Genomic DNA, 18775 nt, shown 5'->3' with positions numbered 1-18775 from the left:
GCTGTAATTCTACCAAAACTGCTCCTACTATTTATAACTTCTATAGCGCTGAAAGGCATACGCAGCGCTGTACATTTAAATAAGAAATCCTTATTCATGCGGATGGCCACTCCAGCAATTTTCTTTGCTTGAGAGCTGGATCTACAGAATATCTGGGGAAAGTGTTTATGACACAGCAAGCATTCAGTGCTCTTAAGTAAATGGCTTTCCTGCACCAATGTAATATCACATTTCAATCTAACTTTGAAGGGTAATCCCCTCTTATGGGTAGAATTCTGCCCTTTAACATTGAAGGATACCACCTTATAATTAAAATCTTCCATTCCAGCACCCTTCCAGGCCTTCCTATGGCCCTCCCCTATCCCTCCCTTCCTGAACCCCCCTCTCATTCCCTACTAATCCCCCCATCAACACCCATCATAGACACACTTGTCGGGTAACCCTTGGAAAAGCAAGCACCACAGCAAGACTAATGCACTAGTGCAAAGTCCATAATTTCAACCCTCTCTTCCTCCCCACCTAACCCCCTCACATTCATACACACCATTTATACCCCAACTACCACCCAGAGTAAATCCAAAACTATGTGCTATCAAATAAACATAAACCTCTCTAAGACCTCCAGCCTTTCCTTGGATGAAAACAAGAAACAAAAGAAGTCCCAGGTTAATGTTCACTTCACTGGACCAGTATCACTTGACTTTCCCATCTGGCGCAGGCATCTGTATGGCCATGCCTGCTATCATCTAGTAATTGCTGGGGAGGATCCTGTAACTGCAGCCATAGTTCTTGTTTCCTCAGGAAGATTTTCAGCATGAAGAGCTGCTAGTGCATCCCAAGCCTCTACTGGTTCCTTTATTCACTTGGTAGTTCCCCCTACAGTAAAGGCAAGGGGGAAGGGAAAAAGCAATCTGTATTGATAATCCATGGCACATAGATAGTGGGTCACCCCCTGAGGCTCTCTATATTTCTGAAGTTATAGCACAGGAGAAAGATCTTGAACCAACTCCACTAAAACATCTTTCCACTGATATTCTTTATTAAAAATCACTGATATTCTTTATTAAAAATCATTAACATCTTTTCTCACATCAAGCAGCATTATGGGGTAAAGACCTGGAACAACTGCTCGTGCCTACTACTTATAGGGAATTCAGGAAACGCCTAAAAACATACCTGTTCCTGAAGTACTTAGGCAACTGACCTATACAATCTTAGTCCTCAACAAATGATCTTTAGAACTGTTATTCACTAACTCTGAACTTTGTTTATTTCACTCGATCTGTAATACCTTTTAATCATTGTAAATCGCATAGAACTTCACAGTCCTGTGGTATATAAACTGTTATTATTATTATTCTTTCTGCTTTGTCACAAACTGAAATATTTCCTCTTTAATAGCAAAGCTATTAGGACAGATGACTGTGTCCTGTGGTTTAATAACATCAGAGCGTCCTAAAGTTCTATGCACCCATTTAAGAAAGAAGTATCAAAGGGCCCTGTCTCTCTTCACCACACACTCTCCTCAGCAGATCCTGACATATGTCATGTGCCACACTCTTAACATCTTTAAAAGCGGCCTTCTTTGACACCCCATGAATCCTCAGGTTATATCTATGGGTGTGGTTCTCGAGGTCATCTAGCTTCTCCCACAGTTCCAGATCTGTTTTTTCTAGTGTGCCTACCTTATTCTGGGTCTCCTCCAATGAACTGAGTGAATATCAGAGACCTCAAGTACCACCAGACCTCGAGTACTACTATTAAGTCCCCAGGCTCAAAGTACCAACAGCTTAGCCATTCTCTGAATCACTCGAAGTAGGCCTCACTACCACCGCCACCTTAGCCTCGTGTCCCAAACTCACTGGTTTGGAGGTACTTGCTTTGCCAACCATGTTCTGATAACTTTACAACTTCTTCGGGGTGAATATTGCACCTCGTAGAGCGGAGGTAAGTATTTTATTTTATTTTTTTTTTGCAATGAAAGCATCGAAACAGAAGGTATTAGAGTATATAAATAGCACAGCTCCACCAGAGCTTCACATCAGAGTGGCCATCCACTCTGGTGACATCACTTCCTCTCAGCACCTTCTAATAATTTCAAAAAGTTGGCTCCTTAAGTTCTAAGGTGAAGGACAGTATTTTGATTATTGTTACATTTGCAATTTACTTTCCTGTATCTCAGTTTGTCAAGTGACTTATCCAACATCAGAGAAAGAGTCAGTGGCAGATCAGACATTTCAGTTTACATTTCTGAAAGTTCTGTGCTACATTTCCTCCATGTGCATTCATATAGCACCAGTTTAACTGGGATGGTTTTAACCTTCCCTATTTCCTAACTAAAAATGAGTTGAACAAAAGCAGTAAAGAAGTAGCTCCAAAGAACCATGGTGAAGTCCAGGCTTAAAAGTAAGTGCAAAAAGTCAAATGAATACCTCTCTCTCTTTCTCAAAATCTTGCTTTGTAGCCTGCACGACCATCTAGCTCTGCAGCCTCCAGTGGGACAGCGGGAGCTTCTGGGTCTGCTTCTGCATCATGTGGTGAAATCAGCAGCAGTGAGCCCAGCACGCCTGCTCAAACTCCTTTAGCTGCTCCAATCATTCCCTCACCGTCCTCTGCATTGACGTCACCTGTTCCTCTCCCTGGTCCTTTACCTAGTAAGGTAAGAAGAAGATGTACTGTTTGGTGATTGGGAGAATATACTTAAGTCTGTTTTTTATCTTATTTGTTTCAAGGAAAGTGAGAACTTTTATGTATATCAACTGACTTTTTAATCATTTTTCTGAAACAGTTATCAAGCGTATCTGAATCAGAGCTGATAATAGATTAATGGGTCATGGGTGATGTGTCAAATGTGTCAACAATATTGGATGGGTCATGTAGGTCACAGGTCAGTATACATGCTCCACTGACCCATGATATAATTTTATTTATTTATTTACCTGCTTCCTTGAGCTTGCCTTGCTCTCTGGAGATTAGTGGCCCTGCTGATCGCTGTTTCAAGATTTTGAGTTTACACCAAGTAGCGTCTACTACGAACTTTCAAGACTCAAAGTAGACAAAGCCATGGGACCAGACAATCTACACCCCAGGGTGCTCAGAGAGCTGTGTGAAGTTCTAGCTGAACCACTATCCATGCTCTTCAATCTTTCCATGCGCACGGGAAGAATACCCCTGGACTGGAAAACGGCTAACGTAATTCCACTCCACAAAAAGGGCTGCAGAACAGAAACAGAAAACTACAGACCGGTGAGTCTCACATCCATAGTGTGCAAACTCATGGAAACACTGATCAAACAGAAACTCGACCAAATACTAGACGAAGAAAATCTACATGATCCACACCAACACGGATTTACCAGGGGAAGATCCTGCCAATCTAATCTGATTGACTTCTTTGACTGGGTGACTAGTCATCTGGATGCCGGGGAGTCCCTGGATGTGATTTATTTGGACTTCAGCAAAGCTTTTGATAGCGTCCCACACCGCAGGCTGTTGAACAAACTAAAATCTATGGGATTAGGGGATACACTCACTACATGGGTTAGGGATTGGCTAAGCGGTAGGCTTCAAAGGGTGATGGTAAACGGTACCCCCTCCAAAACGTCAGCAGTGACGAGTGGAGTACCACAGGGCTCGGTCTTAGGGCCGATTCTATTCAATTTATTCATAGGAGATATGACCCAAGGGCTTAGAGGAAAAGTGTCACTGTTTGCCGACGATGCCAAACTATGCAACATAGTAGGTAAAAACAGTGTGCCAGACACTATGACGCAGGACCTACGGCAGCTGGAACAGTGGTCGTCAACTTGGCAGCTAAGCTTCAATGCTAAAAAATGTAAAGTTATGCACCTAGGTAAAAAAAATCCACACAGAACTTACACACTAAATGGAGAAACCTTGTCCAAGACCACGGCAGAACGTGATTTAGGAGTGATCATTAGTGATGATATGAAGGCTGCCAATCAGGTGGAGAAGGCTTCGTCCAAGGCAAGACAAATGATGGGCTGCATCCGTAGGGATTTTGTCAGCAGAAAACCTGAAGTCATAATGCCGCTGTACAGATCCATGGTGAGACCTCATCTGGAGTATTGTGTTCAATTCTGGAGACCGCACTACCGGAAAGATGTGTTAAGAATTGAATCAGTTCAGCGAATGGCTACCAGGATGGTCTTGGGGCTCAGGGAACTCACGTACGAAGAAAGGCTAAAAAAACTGCGGATGTACTCGCAGGAAGAACGAAGAGAGAGGGGAGACATGATTGAGACCTTTAAGTATATTACGGGGCATATAGAGGTCAAAGATGATATCTTCTGTCTTAGAGGGCCCTCGGTTACAAGAGGGCACTCGCTGAAAGTCAGGGGAGGGAAATTTCATGGTGATACCAGGAAGTACTTCTTCACCGAAAGGGTAGTCGATCATTGGAACGAGCTACCTCAGCAGGTGACTGAGGCCAACAACGTGTCAGATTTTAAGAGAAAATGGGATATTCATGTGGGATCTCTAGGGGAATAAAAGTCAGGGAGTGGGTCATTGGTGTGGGCAGACTTAATGGGCTGAGGCCCTTTTCTGCCGTCAATTTCTATGTTTCTATGTTTCTAGTGTGTGCTTGTTGCTTGGCCCTCCTACAAAGCCTATTGGACTGCAGCAGGGGAGTGGAATGCTTCTGCTGCTGCTGGAAGCCTGAGCTCTGGAGACTAGAGTTGCAGGCTTGGGAGGAGTTAGGACAGCCATTATAGTGGGAGATTCAATCATTAAGCAGGTAGATAGCTGAGTGGCTGGTGAGCATGAGGATCACCTGATCACTTGCCTGCTTGGTGCAAAGGTGGCGGGCCTCATGCATCACTTAGATCAATGGTTCCCAACCCTGTCCTGGAGGATCACCAGGCCAATTGGGTTTTCAGGCTAGCCCTAATGAATATGCATGAGAGAGATTTGCATATAATGGAAGTGATAGGCATGCAAATCTGCTCCATGCATATTCATTAGGGCTAGCCTGAAAACCCGATTGGCCTGATGGTCTTCCAGGACAGAGTTGGGAACCACTGACTTAGATAAGATATTAGATAGTGCTGGGGAGGAGCTAGCTGTCATAGTACATGTAGATTCTAATGACATAGGAAAATGTGGGAGGGAGGTTTTGGAAGCCAAATTTAGGCTCTTAGGTAGAAAGCTGAAATCCAGATACTCCAGGATAGCATTTTCAGAAATGTTCCCCATTCCACACGCAGGACCCAAGAGGCAGGCAGAGCTCCAAAGTTTCAATGTGTGGTTGAGACGATGGTGCAGGGTTGAGGGATTTAGATTTATTAGGAACTGGGCTACATTCTGGGAAAGGGGGAGCCTATTCCAAAAGGATGGATTTCACCTTAACTAAGATGGAACCAAGCTGCCAGAACTAATATTTAAAAAGGAAATAGAGCAGCTTTTAAACTAAGATGGGGAGGGGGAAGCTGACAGTCACCCAGGAGCAGATGGTTCGGTGTGGAGTATCCTTGAATCAGAACATTTAAGGAGTCCCAATAGAGAGATTTCAAAAATAGTGAAATAAACTAAGAGTGCTTAAGAGGGAAGCAGAGTAAAGTTGTCAAGTTATCCCTATCAGCTTCTCAGCAGCCTGTAGATACAAGGAAAAAAACACAATTTGAAGTGTCTGTATACAAATGCTAGAAGTCTAAAAAATGAAGTAGGAAAGTTAGTATCCCATTGATTGTCCTTCTTCCACCAGGTCTCTGAGATGCGTATTATATCTACCTCATCATTCAGTGCTATATACTCTATTACCTGGGTATAAATTATATCGCAATGATAGAGTAGATCAAATTGGAAAGGGGAGGGGGGTTGTGCTATATGTTAAAGAGGGAATTGAATCAAAGAAAATAAACATTCTGCATGACACAGATAGCAGTGTGGAATCCATATGGATATAAATTCCATGTGTGAAGGGAAAGAATATACGGGTAGGGTTATACTACCATCTTCCAGGACAGAATGAGCAGACAGATGAAGAAATGCTTTCAGAGGTTAAGAAAGCTGACATATTGGGCAACAGTATAATAATGGGTGATTTCAACTACGATTCCAAAATGAGAAGCATACTATATAGATCATATATGTAGAAAAATCATATGCTAGACACACTCTCTAGTCAATCTGGTTACTAAGAACCCCAAGATGTTTAAAATCTATAGGAGGGAGCACCTGTACTAAAATGTCCGAGGAACACCCAAAAAATTACTTTGGAGAAAAAAAACTCCAAACAAAGTGCTACAACTCAGCGATACAGACTGCAACTGCAGATACTCCAAATTCCCAATTACTGCATCCATGGGGTCAAGTCACAGAAGACTATGTCCATTCAGAATTGTGCTATTAGTCACAAAGGACGATATAACATCAGCTCTCTGCCGATTACCTCCAGTTCCAAGCATCAAGTTTCCCTTCTGAATTACCCAACCGGGAATCCCCGTTTCGCTGGTCAAAGCTGCGTCAGGGTTTTGTAACATACGAACAGCGCTGCTGAGAATACACCTACTCGCACAAACTATCCAAGTTTCAAAATGGCACCATGGGGAGGCTATTAGTCTTGGTCCTTAGTTTAATGCAGGACTTAGTACAGGAGGTAACTGTGTTGGGTCCGCTGCGAAACAGTGATCATAACATAATCAAATTTGAGCTGATAACTGGAGTGATGTCACTAAAGAAATCTACTGTAGCGGCATTTAATTTTCTCAAGGATGACTGCAATAAAATGAGGAAAATGGTTAACAGGAAGCTAAAGGGTCTGTGGCAAAGGTCAGAAGTATAAACCAGGCATGGATGCTGTTTAAAAATACCTTCGTAGAAGCCCAGACCATGTATTAAAAAGGTGGACAGAAGATAAAACAAGAGCCAATGTGGTTAAAAGGCAAAACAAAATAGGCTATTACGGCCATAAAAACATCCTTTAAAGAATGGAAAAAGAATCCCAATGAAGAAAATAAGAAGAGCCATAACCACTGGCAAGTTAGATGCAAAGCATTGATAAAGAAAGCTAAACAAGAATCTGAAGAACAACTTGCCAAAGAGATAAAAACTCATAGTAATACATTTTTTAGGTACCGTATTTTTTGCTCCATAAGACGCACCCGACCATAAGACGCACCCTAAATTTAGAGGAGGAAAACAAGAAAAAAAACCATTCTGAACTAAATTCTCCCTGCTAGGCTCTGAACCCAACCCCACACTCCGTGCCAAGCTCTGAACCCTGTTCCACCTCCCTGCCAGGCTCTGTACCCTGTCCCCCCTCTGGTGGTCTAGTGGTAGGCTGGGACAGGGCACAGGGCAGGCAGGGATAATAGCTGGCAAGCAGGGCACAGGGCATGCAGGGCTAGTAGCTGGCAGGCAGGCAGGGCCCCCCACCTCCCATCAGGATCCCCAACCCTGAGGCAAGCAAGCAGGCAGGCAGGCAGGCCCCCATACCTTTTTAAAAATTTTGCCATCCAGCGCTGTATGGCAGGAGCTTTCAGCACTCCTGCCCTTCCCTCCGCTGACTCCCGAACTCTCACGGCAGCGTCAGAGGGGAGCACTTTTTTTAAATCCTACCGTCCAGTGCAGACAGCAGGAGCTTTCAGTGCTCCTGCCCTTTCCTCAGCTGACTCCAGAACTCTCGCAGCAGCGTCAGAGCAGAGCACGAGACAGGCATGAGCTTTTCGCGTTCCTGCCTGGTTCGGGAGTCAGCGGAGGGAAGGGCAGATGCGCTGAAAGCTCCTGCCATACAGCGCTGGACGTCTGGATTTTTTAAAAGGTACGGCGGTACAAGCGGGTATTCACTCCATAAGACGCACCCCTATTTCTACCCACTTTTTTGGGAGGAAAAAGTGCGTCTTATGGAGCGAAAAATACAGTAAATCAAAAGCAGAAAACCTGTGAGAGACTCCATGGGACTATTGGATGATCAAAGAGTAAAAGGTGCACTCAGGGAGGATAAGGCCATAGTGGAGAGACTGAATGAATTCTTTACTTCGGTCTTTAAGGAAAAAGATATAAGAAATCTTCCTGAACCAGAAATTGTTTTCAAGGGTGATGAAAGCTTTTGACAAAGTTCCTCATGAGAGGATCCTGAGAAAATTAAAGAGTCATAGGATAGGATTAAGAATTGGTTATCAGACAGAAAACAAAGGGTAGGGTTAAATGGTCATTTTTCTCAATGAAAGAGGGTAAATAGTGGCGTGCCACAGGGATCTGAACTGGGACCAGTGTTATTTAACTTATTTATAAATGATCTGGAAATTGGAACTCCAAGTGAGGTGATTAAATTTGTAGATGACACTAAACTGTTCAAAGTTGTTAAAACACATGCAGGAAGGCCTTAGAAATTGGAAGACTGGGCGTCCAAATGGCAGACGAAATTTAATGTCGACAAATGCAAAGTGATTCATATTGGGAAGACTAATCCAAATCATAGTTACTGGATGCTAGGGTCCACTTTGGGGATCAGCACTCAAGAAAAAGATCTGGGTGTCATTGTGGACAGTACGCTGAAACCTTCCACCCAATGCTTGGCAATAGTCAAGAAAACAAACAAGATGCTAGGAATTATTAGAAAAGGGATTGTAAACAAGACTAACTAGTCATTTTACTAAGTTGCGGTAGCCGTTTTAGTGTGGTAAATGCTAATGCACGCCAACGTGTCCATAGGATATAATGGACGCATTAGCATTTAGCATGCGCTAAAACAGCTACCGCACCTTAGTAAAAGGACCCCTAAGAATGTTATAATGTCTCTGTATTGCTGAATGATGCAACCTCATTGAAGTCTACAAAATCCTGAGTGGTGTAGAATAGGTATAAGTGAATCAATTTTTTACTGCAGCAAGATTTACAAAAACTAGGGGACACTTGAAGTTGCAGAGTAATACTTTTAAAACAAAAGGAGGATATATTTTTCACTCGGAGAACAGTTAAGCTCTGGAAAGCGTTGCCAGAGGATGTGGTAAGAGCAGTAAACATAGCTGATTTTAAAAAAGGTTTGGACAAGTTCCTGGAGGAAAAATCCATAGTCTGCTTTTGAGACAGATATGGGGGGAAGCCACTGCTTGCCCTGGACTGGTGGCATAGAATGCTGCTACTAATTGGATTTTTGCCAGGTACTTATGACCTGGATTGACCTCCGTGAAGACGGTATACTGGGCTAGATGGACAATTGGTCTGAGCTAGTAAGGCTATTCTTATGTTCTTATCCATGAAGCTGCCATGGGAAATGCCTGCACAACTTAGCCGTGCCTACAGGGAGAAAGAAAACTGTGATGAGACGATTAAACAGGCACAGCCCAATCCTGCCGCGTACTCCCCTCTCCCCAGTAAAAACAAAATGTCGGTTCTGTGCACTGGTGGCTGAGGACAAGGGTGGCAGAGTGGGGCTTTGCAGGAATGGACTGACTGCAGGTAGGAATCTGATTGGCGGTCTGAACTGAGATTGGGTGGGCCTGGACAGTCCAGCCCTGTGTGTAAGAGTAGTGAAATATCAGTTATGACTAAGAATGGAATGACTTATAACCATCTCAATTGTGGACATCAGAGAGTTTGTATAATGTGTTTCAAAATGTTTCTGTTGTTTTGAAAGGAAATGCAGACAGCAAAGCCAAATGTTGGAAAAATGTTTAAATTGGTTGAAACCATAAATGGTGAGCAGATTTTTGGCTGGGCAGCCTGCATGAATTGTTCAAGTTGTGTGTTGTTTAATTCAAAGTCAGATGAAGGATTGATTAAACAGTATGGGACAAAAAATATGGCATATCATATGAGGTCATATGCTGTTGCCAGACTAGGCAGGCAAATGCTGATTGATTGGTTTGTGAAGAATGCTGAACTGCATCTAGTTGTTGAGGCTGGATTATCATTTTCTATTCTTGAAAGTTCGGGGTTGAAATCGTTTGCCCGGAAAATGATTTTAATCTACAGTAATTATGGAAATATAAGTGTTGATGATGTATTTTATGGACGCCTAACAGTAAGAGAAGTGGTCTTTGAAAAAATGAATAATGCTGCGATAAGATCAAGAAACAAGTTTTGACTAGTTCTTTTTTTTTAAGTCTTTATTCATTTTTAAAACTTTCAACAAGTGTAACATAAGATACAATCATTTTATACTTTAACATCACTTAATATACCATCAAAGTTTAACTCACATCAAATATCCCTCCCCCCCCTAATACCCAACAATTGTACTTAAGCATAATAAATCATAAAATATTCCCTCCCCACCCTGGACGTGTATGAACAAAGGGAGACAATAATATTCATTCTGTACAATGTTTTGTTAATGGCTCCCAAACATCCCTAAAATTCTTAAAATGCCCCTGCTGTATGGCTATTACCCGTTCCATTTTAAAGATTTGGCATAATGAATTCCACCAAAAATTATAATTCAGCCGATCCCAATTTTTCTAGTTTTTCATAATTTGCTGAATGGTAACCCCTGTCATAATGAACAAAAAAGTTTATTATTATTAGAAGAGACTTGACTTTTAACTCTCATAGAAGTACCAAATAACACAGTGTCATATGATAATGCCACCAGATTTTCCAGTAGATTATTCACTTGGCCCCAAATGGATTTCCAAAAACTAAGTATCAATGGGGTGTTAGCATGGGAGGTACGGAGAGGGGACATCCTCCAGCAGGAGGGGTTGGGCACCCTCCTGCCGGTGATCGGGGTGGGGGTATGGACAGGTGGCTGCAGCTGCGGCCGCCATACCTATCACGGCAGGGAGATCCCTTGCTGCGATAAGTGTAGTGGCCGTGTCGACTCTAACCCGGTTCTGTAACCGGCGTCTGTAACATGGACGCTGGTTACAGAATCGGGGTTAGTGTAGGCCCGATTCTGTATAGGACGCCCCTCCCGGGCGTCCTATATAGAATCCCGGGTGTCCTATACAGAATCCCTGGTCACATTAGAGAATAATAGATATATTTGCTGACCCAGTTATCCTGAAATGAGAAAAAAAATCACTCTAGACCTATTCAAAGTATTATATGGATGATATAACAAAGTTCACAGGTTTGCTCAGAATCATGGAGGGGAAAACTGGGGCGAACCCCAGAAAAAACCACCTCACAGCCCAATCATCGCATGGAGAGTAAACAAAAGAGTTATATCATTTCATATATGTTTTTGATGTGAAAAAACTACTGTTTACTAAACTTGTAGTCGAAGCACTAGACAAACTTAACTTGCAGCTTGTGAGTTCCGACATGCATGTTTCGGTCCTGCCTCAGGGAACGCACAGGAAAAGATAGAAAAAAACGCTCATGCGATGGGTGTAAAGAGATTCCACAAGGACTACTGTCTCACATAACGTAGCGCGCATAGCGCGGCTTGGCAGCTTTCTTTGAAAAGGACCTTTTCAAAGCTGCCAAGCCGCGCAAGTAGTCCAGAATCTCTTTACACCCATCGCATGAGTGTTTTTTTCTGTCTTTTCCTGTGCGTTCCCTGAGGCAGGACCGAAACATGCATGTCGGAACTCGCAAGCTGCAAGTTAAGTTTGTCTAGTGCTTCGACTACAAATTTAGTAAACAGTAGTTTTTTCACATCAAAAACATATATGAAATGATATAACGTTTTGTTTACTCTCCATGCGATGATTGGGCTGTGAGGTGGTTTTTTCTGGGGTTCGCCCCAGTTTTCCCCTCCATGATTCTGAGCAAACCTGTGAACTTTGTTATATCATCCATATAATACTTTGAATAGGTCTAGAGTGATTTTTTTTCTCATTTCAATATATGCACTTTATCACTCTTGTTACATTGTTTGTAACTTGTCCCCCTCTTCATATTTGACCCAGTTATCCTGGCTGAGAGAGCAATTTCAAATGATACAAATTCTCAGCAGGTTAAAAAGTATGATTGGGTTTAGGTGATTTTTTTTTTGTCTGCTACTTAATGTCTAAAGTTAATATTTATCCCATGATGTGGACTTGTGAATGTTTAATGGAAATATTAGATTTTTTTTTTTACTCATTTTTTTCTTAATTTCTTTTACTTGTTAACGATATAGTGTAATAATAATTATACTTCTGGCAGAATTCTGTTTAAAAAATTCAAAATTCTGCACACAAAATTAGCAAATTCTGCAAGTATATTTGTCAAAATTTAAACAATATTTTTGCTAAATTTGGCAAACACTTATCTGACACCTCACATGCCTTGAACGATTGTATGATCCTTGTGACTTCACATCAACCCATAATTGTGATCGCTGTTTGGAAGATTATCGATCATTCCAGCTTATAGACTCCTGATGCAGGCCTTTTGGCCAAAACACGAATCATGTTGAGTCTTTTCGCATCATCCAATAAATTGATCCAATTATCATCCAGTTGGTCTTCATCCCCTTTGCTGTAACTTTGTCTGTGTTGTTCTGCAAAGGATTTGCTTTCTTCTGTTTTTGCCCGTGTTTTACTTTTCCATCATGTTGGTTCCAGTTTCTTTTTTCTGCTTCCTGTTGTCTGCTAATTCTTCGTCAAGCTTCTATGCATTTGTCTTTTCTCCTCTCTTCTGTCTGTTGCCTCACTACACCTGTCTCCGACATGTTGATAATTTCTTTTCACTCTTTTCTGCCTCTTTCTTACCCTTCTCCTCTTTTTTTTATTTTTCAGCTACCTATAAAATTTCCATCTTCTCTCCCATTTCCCATCTCATTCCTTTCTCAGCCCCCCATTCCCTTTCATCTTCAACATATCTCCCATTTCCATATTTCTACCCTCTGTTATATCTATCCTTTCATCCGTTTCCTTGCCACCCTCTCCTCCCTCTCAGGGTTCTACCATTCTCTGCGTCTTCCTCCACCCTTATAGCCCAGCATCTGCTCCCTCTTCCTTCCCTCCCCACCCTCGTAGCCTGACAGCTCCTGCACTCTCCCCCATAGTCCAGCATTTTTCCCACTCTCTCACTCCCATTGTCAAACATCTCTCCATCACACCATTCTGCTCCTGGATCCAACATCTCCCTCTTTCTACCCCTCTGCCTCCTGTGTATTTCTTCCTTCCTCTCATCCAGTCCCATGTCCAACACCTCTCTCTCTCCCTCCATTGTGCCCTGGCCAAACCTCTCTATCCCCTTCCATGCACCATCTCTCCCTTCTTCCCCTCCATTATCATGTGCAATTTCATCCTTTCCCCTCAAAATGAATGTCTCCCTCTCCTCCCCCTGTGCCAGCCTCTTCCTTTCCTCTCACCCCACCCATCTCCCTTTGCCAGCAGCTTTCCTTTCTCTCACCCCTCCCCCTGTGCCACCAACTTTCCTTCCTCTCATCCCTTCCCTCCTCCTGTGCCAGCAACTTTCCTTCTTCTCGCCCTTCCCCAAGTCAGCATCTTTCCTTCCTCCTCTCCCCTGTACTCTAAGGCTTGCTTCTTTGGGTTGTGGTATCAGCAGCGATTCTCACACACTTTCTGCTGCTGACCTGGAAGCCTCCCCTCTGCTGCAGAGAGACTTCTGGGTTAGCAGCAGGCATCTTGTGGGAATTGCTGCCAATACCATGACCTGAAGAAGCTGATACCATCTGCGCAAGAAAAGGTAATTCTGTGTGACTGTGCAATTCTGCTGAAATTCTGCATTGCACAGTCATGCAGAACTCCACCAGAAGTATGATTATAAACTTATTATAAATGCTAATTAAAAAGTTCAGGTATTTTGTCAGTCCTTCAAAAGATATCTCAATTTGTTTGGATTTGTAATATCCATCTCCTATTTCCCTTCCCATGGGAGCTTGCACTTCTGGCCAGGGTTCAATGAATAAAGTCAGGGACCATGGGTTCAAAGACAAATATGGTTACTAGAACTCTACATATCAAATACAGTGGGTACTAACCTGGTCTGTGGCCCCCACAGGAGGAGGAGAGCCTGCGTGCACAGGTGAAGGACCTGGAGGAGAAGCTAGAGACCTTGAAGATTAAGAGAAATGAGGACAAAGCCAAACTCAAAGAACTGGAGAAATACAAGATTCAGCTGGAGCATCTTCAAGAATGGAAAATCAAAATTCAGGAGCAGCAGGCCGACCTACAACGGCAACTCAAAGAAGTGAAAAAGGTAAGTGTTTTTTCATAACCCACTCTAATCTCTTTGCAAATGAAGCTTCAGAAACACTTTAAACCTGAATTCTTCTCTTTCCAGCCCTGCAGAAGTTAGAAGGAATTACAATAAAGGGGTAGAGAATGTCTGTCTGTCTAGGAACAAATTAATTCTTAGAAAAATATGGGATTTATGTCTCTGGAATTCTTGGACTGGTCTTGCTGTTTTTTTCTGCCATGCTAAGTTTTATCCCATTCTGTAAAATTTTCAGTGGGAAAATTATTTCCAACTTCTGCAGCATATAAATTTACATAGAGTGAAATATATTAACATCCTATGAAGCTCTCTTTCTGCATGTATTGTGATGAGCATTAGTAGTGAATTTGAGAGAATGGGATCATATTCCACATATGTCTTAAAAGTGAGGATCATTACTGTTAAAGTATGTGCAAAATGAATCCCGCAGAGAAGAGAATCCTGCATTCACCGTAGGCCTCATCTGGAGCAGCCTCCTTGGAGCGGCTGGGGCACGGGCAGTGTGTCTGGGAGGAAATGCATGGATGGGAGAACATCGCAGGGGAGGAGACATAGGCATCCTGGGACTGTCGGCCAAGTCTCTTCCCTGAAGAAGCCCTTTCTGGAAACGTCAATCGCTCCTCCTAAACTTACTTGCTCCACTTCATCACTTCATCACTGACGCTGAAACCGTGGATTGAAGACAAAGTTTTATTTTATTTTTCTTTCCAGCTTATGATTTATCTTTAATCTTATCTATTGTTTTGCCTTTTGTCTTTGTTTTGTTCTATTTCTATCATTTAAATTTCTCCAGAATTCTACTGTTCAACGGCTCCCCCTTCTGCTTCTATTCCTTTCTCTCCTCTCTTCTACCTTCCAAAGTATTTAGATCAATGCTGTCTTGTTAAAATGTTTATTTTATTTTTATTTTTCCTCTAACTCTACTTTTCACTTCTCTATTACCCTCCAGGTACTTTAGTTAGATTGTGAGCCTTCGGGACAGTAAGGGAATTTTTCAAGTACCTTTCTTATTTCTAATCTTAATGTATATTTTCTGTAAACCGCTTAGAACCTAACGGATGTAGCGGTATATAAGAAATAAATTACATTACATTACATTACATTGCTCCCTGACTGAAATATAGCACCTAGGGAATTGCTCCTTTCAAACTGTCTCTCCTCTGCTCTTCCCACCCCCCAAAAAGCCCCATCCCCCCCAAACTACTCTACCCTGAATCTATCCCTCAGCCTCAAAATGTCTCAGTCCCTTACACTACCCTCTGCAAATGCCCCAAGCTACTCTAGCCCCCAAACCATCATCTTGCACTGCCCTAGCACCCCATAAACTGCAGTTGCCTCGCAGCCCCCAAATGCCTGCATCTTCAAAATTGCCCCAAGAAATGTTCCATCACCCACTAAACTGCCTCCCCTCCATCCTACTCCTGCTTCTGCACTATGACCAATGCTGCTTTTCGGTCATAAAGTGCTTCGCCCCATCAGAATTTCACTAATAATAATAATTTTTATTTTTTACATTTTCTTGGTGAAATATACATGAGTACTTTAAAAACTCAAGGTAAATATTACACAAATGCTTCTTATAAAGAAATTCTGAGGGAATAAAGCCATTCACAGACTTAAAAACAGACTTGTGACAGTCTGTCTTACTACTTATCTCAAAATGAAAAAGAGAGCGACCATCCAAAGGGGCCCATTTCACCCAAAACTGGAGGGCTTCATCAGGGAACTGGTATCAGTGTCATGTCACAGTATATTTTTAGATGAATTCATGTTTTCAATCCGCCCATTGTCAGTTCTTCTGCTGTTAGTCCCTCAGTCCAGTATCTTTGCCGCTTCCCAAGAACAGCAGCAGTGGCAATGGGGCTGTTGATGGCAGTGCCCAACCTGCTGCCTCTAATGAAGACTTACTAATTTTGAAAGGCAGGACAGGCAGAGCTATCAGCAGGGTGCACAGACTCAAAGGCTGGCCTGGTGAAGGGGAAGAAACTGAAAATGCTGAACTGGAGGAGAGGGAGGGGGAAAAGGGAATATGTTGGCTTGATGACTTGGAAGGAGGAAGAGAATAGTGGACATTGGGGGAAACAAAGTGATAGAGGGGATATGTTGGCTTAAGAATGAGAAAAGGAGCGGCAATAGGGATGCAAAATGAGGAAAAGTGAGAAAAAATGGGACATGGAGGGGGGAATAGGGTGGTTTGGGAGATGCTTGGTTTGGGGTATAGAAGAATAGGGTGATGGAGAGATTGTAGACACAGAATTAGGAAGATGAGATGCAGGACACAAGAGGAATAAGAAAATGGAAAAATGGTGGATATGGGAGAAGGCATAGGAATTCAGTGGTGAGATGCTGGTTATAGGAAAGGAAAGCAGGGAAACTGAGAGATGGTGCTGTACCAAATATTATGTACAGAGGGGAGAGAGGGAGATGCTGGAAGAGAGGACAGAGTTAATAAGAGAATGGGAATGGGAGAACCAGCTCAGGGGATGAGATAGAAAGCTGTTGGTAGTTTTAGTAAGAAGGGGAAACTGAAGACTGGAGAGACAAGGAGAAGATAGAGAGATAGAAATATGAATAGAAGAAAGTTGAGAGGAAAAGATCAATGTTAGAGATGGATGTAGCAGAGGAAGTGAAAAAGAGAAAAGCAGAAAATAGTCTGGAACTAACGATTAGAAAATTAAAATGGCCAGACAACAAAGAAAGAAATAAGAACATTATTATTTTTTTTAAATTCTTTATTCAGTTTTAACTCTTGCAACAAGTGTACAATATTCAATCAGATAATTCGTACAAATCACTTGACATTCTAACAAATATTGTCAAATGCATATAAAAAAGACCTCTCCCCCACCCATCCCATTCATCAGGAATAAATCCATTAAATCACATAACATATCTCCCCATCCCCACATTAAATATAGTCCAATGTAATAAAAAGGTGTCCAATGTGTCTAATCATTAGAATATGCAATCAATGGCCCCCAAATCTTTTTGAAACTATTATAATTTCCTTGCTGTATAGCAAGCACTCTCTCCATTTTATAAATATGACAAACTGAATTCCACCAAAAGGTATAATTTAGTTTAGTATAGTCCTTCCAATTTCCAGTAATATGTTGAATGGCAACCCCCGTCAGTATTAACAAAAGTTTATTGTTATTTGCTGAAATTTGACTCTTGAATCTCATAGACGTTCCAAATGAAATAAGAACATTATTTTAATTTAATGATTTAATTACTGGATGCCAAGTTGCTTTGAAGATTTTAGTGTTTGCACAGGTTTTCACAGGCTAATGTCCAGAGGTTTGGCACTGTTGTTCTATATGATTGTATTATTGATATTTTTAGTAATGAATGAGCGGTCTGGAATGAATGTTAATAAGCCTTTCCTATCCTGAAATGGATTGCATAATTGTTGGGGGGGGGGTGTTTTTTGTTTACTTTTTAAATATTTTATTATTATTGTGAACCACCTGGAATTGTAATATGTTAAATGGTATATCAAATTTGTTTTAAACATTTCACATTTTGGTGGCCAGTTTTCAGACTTCTGGGATCAGTGGCAAACCCGGAAATTCAATGCCAGGGCCATATCTGGCAACTGGCATTGAATTCCTGGTCTATTTTTCACCACCCCTGCCTTAGAAAGTTTCTGTTTGCAATTAGGATAAATAGGGAAGGGCATTTACATGTGGTTCATATCTGACTGTAGGATGCCCAAGAGGCCCTTGAAGCAAAAGAGCGTTACATGGAGGAAATGGCCGACACAGCTGATGCCATTGAGATGGCAACTCTAGACAAGGAGATGGCTGAAGAAAGGGCTGAATCCCTGCAGCAAGAAGTTGACTCCCTGAAAGACAAAGTGGAAGAGCTCACAATGGACTTGGAAATTGTCAAACATGAAATTGAAGAGAAAGGTGAGAAATAAGAAATGATCACTAATGGCAGCTCGGAGTAAATTCTGGTTATAAATGAACATTTAAATGAAAAGGGCAGTTACCCAAGTAATTTTACCAGGATGAAAACTACCCTCTTCCAGAAGCAAGAAGGTAGGAAGATGAGGTAATGTATGCACAAGGGTTAATGTACTTTACCATATGTATATTTCTTGTGCCTACTGTCAGCCTCATATTTACACAGGAAGTACTGAAGGGAGTTTCCATTTGAAAATGAACTTGCAGGGCTTGTGGACCAGGAAGAACATAAGAATAGCCTAACTGGGTCAGACCAGTGGTCCATCTAGCCTAGTATCCCATCTTCTTAGTGGCCAATTCAGGTCATAAGTACCTGGCCAAACCCCCCAAAATAGCAACATTCCATGCTACCTATCCAGGGCAAGAAGTGGCTTCCCCCATGTCTGTCTCAATAGCAGACAATGGACTTTTCCTCCAGAAACTTGCCCAAACCTTTATTAAAACTAGCTATGTTAACCACTCTTACCACATCCTCTGGGGGGGGGGTTTCCAGAGCTTAACTATTTTCTGTGTGAAAAAAATATTTTCTTCTGTTGGTTTTAAAAGTATTTCCCTTTAACTTCATCAAGTGTCCCCTAGTCTTTGTAATTTTTGATGGATTAAAAAATCTATTCACTTGTACCCGTTCTACACCACTGAGAATTTTGTAGACTTCAATAATACTGAAGGTTGATTCATAAGTAATAGCAACCATTTTTTTCTCTCAAAAATGTGCCAACACT

At 41.9% G+C, this 18775-nt stretch overlaps 1 protein-coding gene across 4 annotated transcripts in view; it reads left to right on the top strand.

The window, feature by feature from the left end:
- Nucleotides 1-18775, top strand: part of LOC117364589 (dynactin subunit 1-like) — a 250634-nt gene that overhangs the window by 87769 nt on the left and 144090 nt on the right. For all 4 annotated transcript variants that reach the window (XM_033953955.1, XM_033953963.1, XM_033953946.1 and 1 more), the window contains 3 exons: nt 2465-2659; nt 13867-14064; nt 17792-17996. In XM_033953955.1, coding sequence (XP_033809846.1) covers nt 2465-2659; nt 13867-14064; nt 17792-17996 — 598 coding nt within the window. The remainder of the gene's footprint in view (nt 1-2464; nt 2660-13866; nt 14065-17791; nt 17997-18775) is intronic.

This window comes from Geotrypetes seraphini, chromosome 1, assembly GCF_902459505.1.
Source record: "Geotrypetes seraphini chromosome 1, aGeoSer1.1, whole genome shotgun sequence".
NCBI lineage: Eukaryota > Metazoa > Chordata > Amphibia > Gymnophiona > Dermophiidae > Geotrypetes > Geotrypetes seraphini.
Note: the sequence above shows the minus strand (reverse complement) of the source record. Positions and strands in the feature narration are given on the sequence as shown.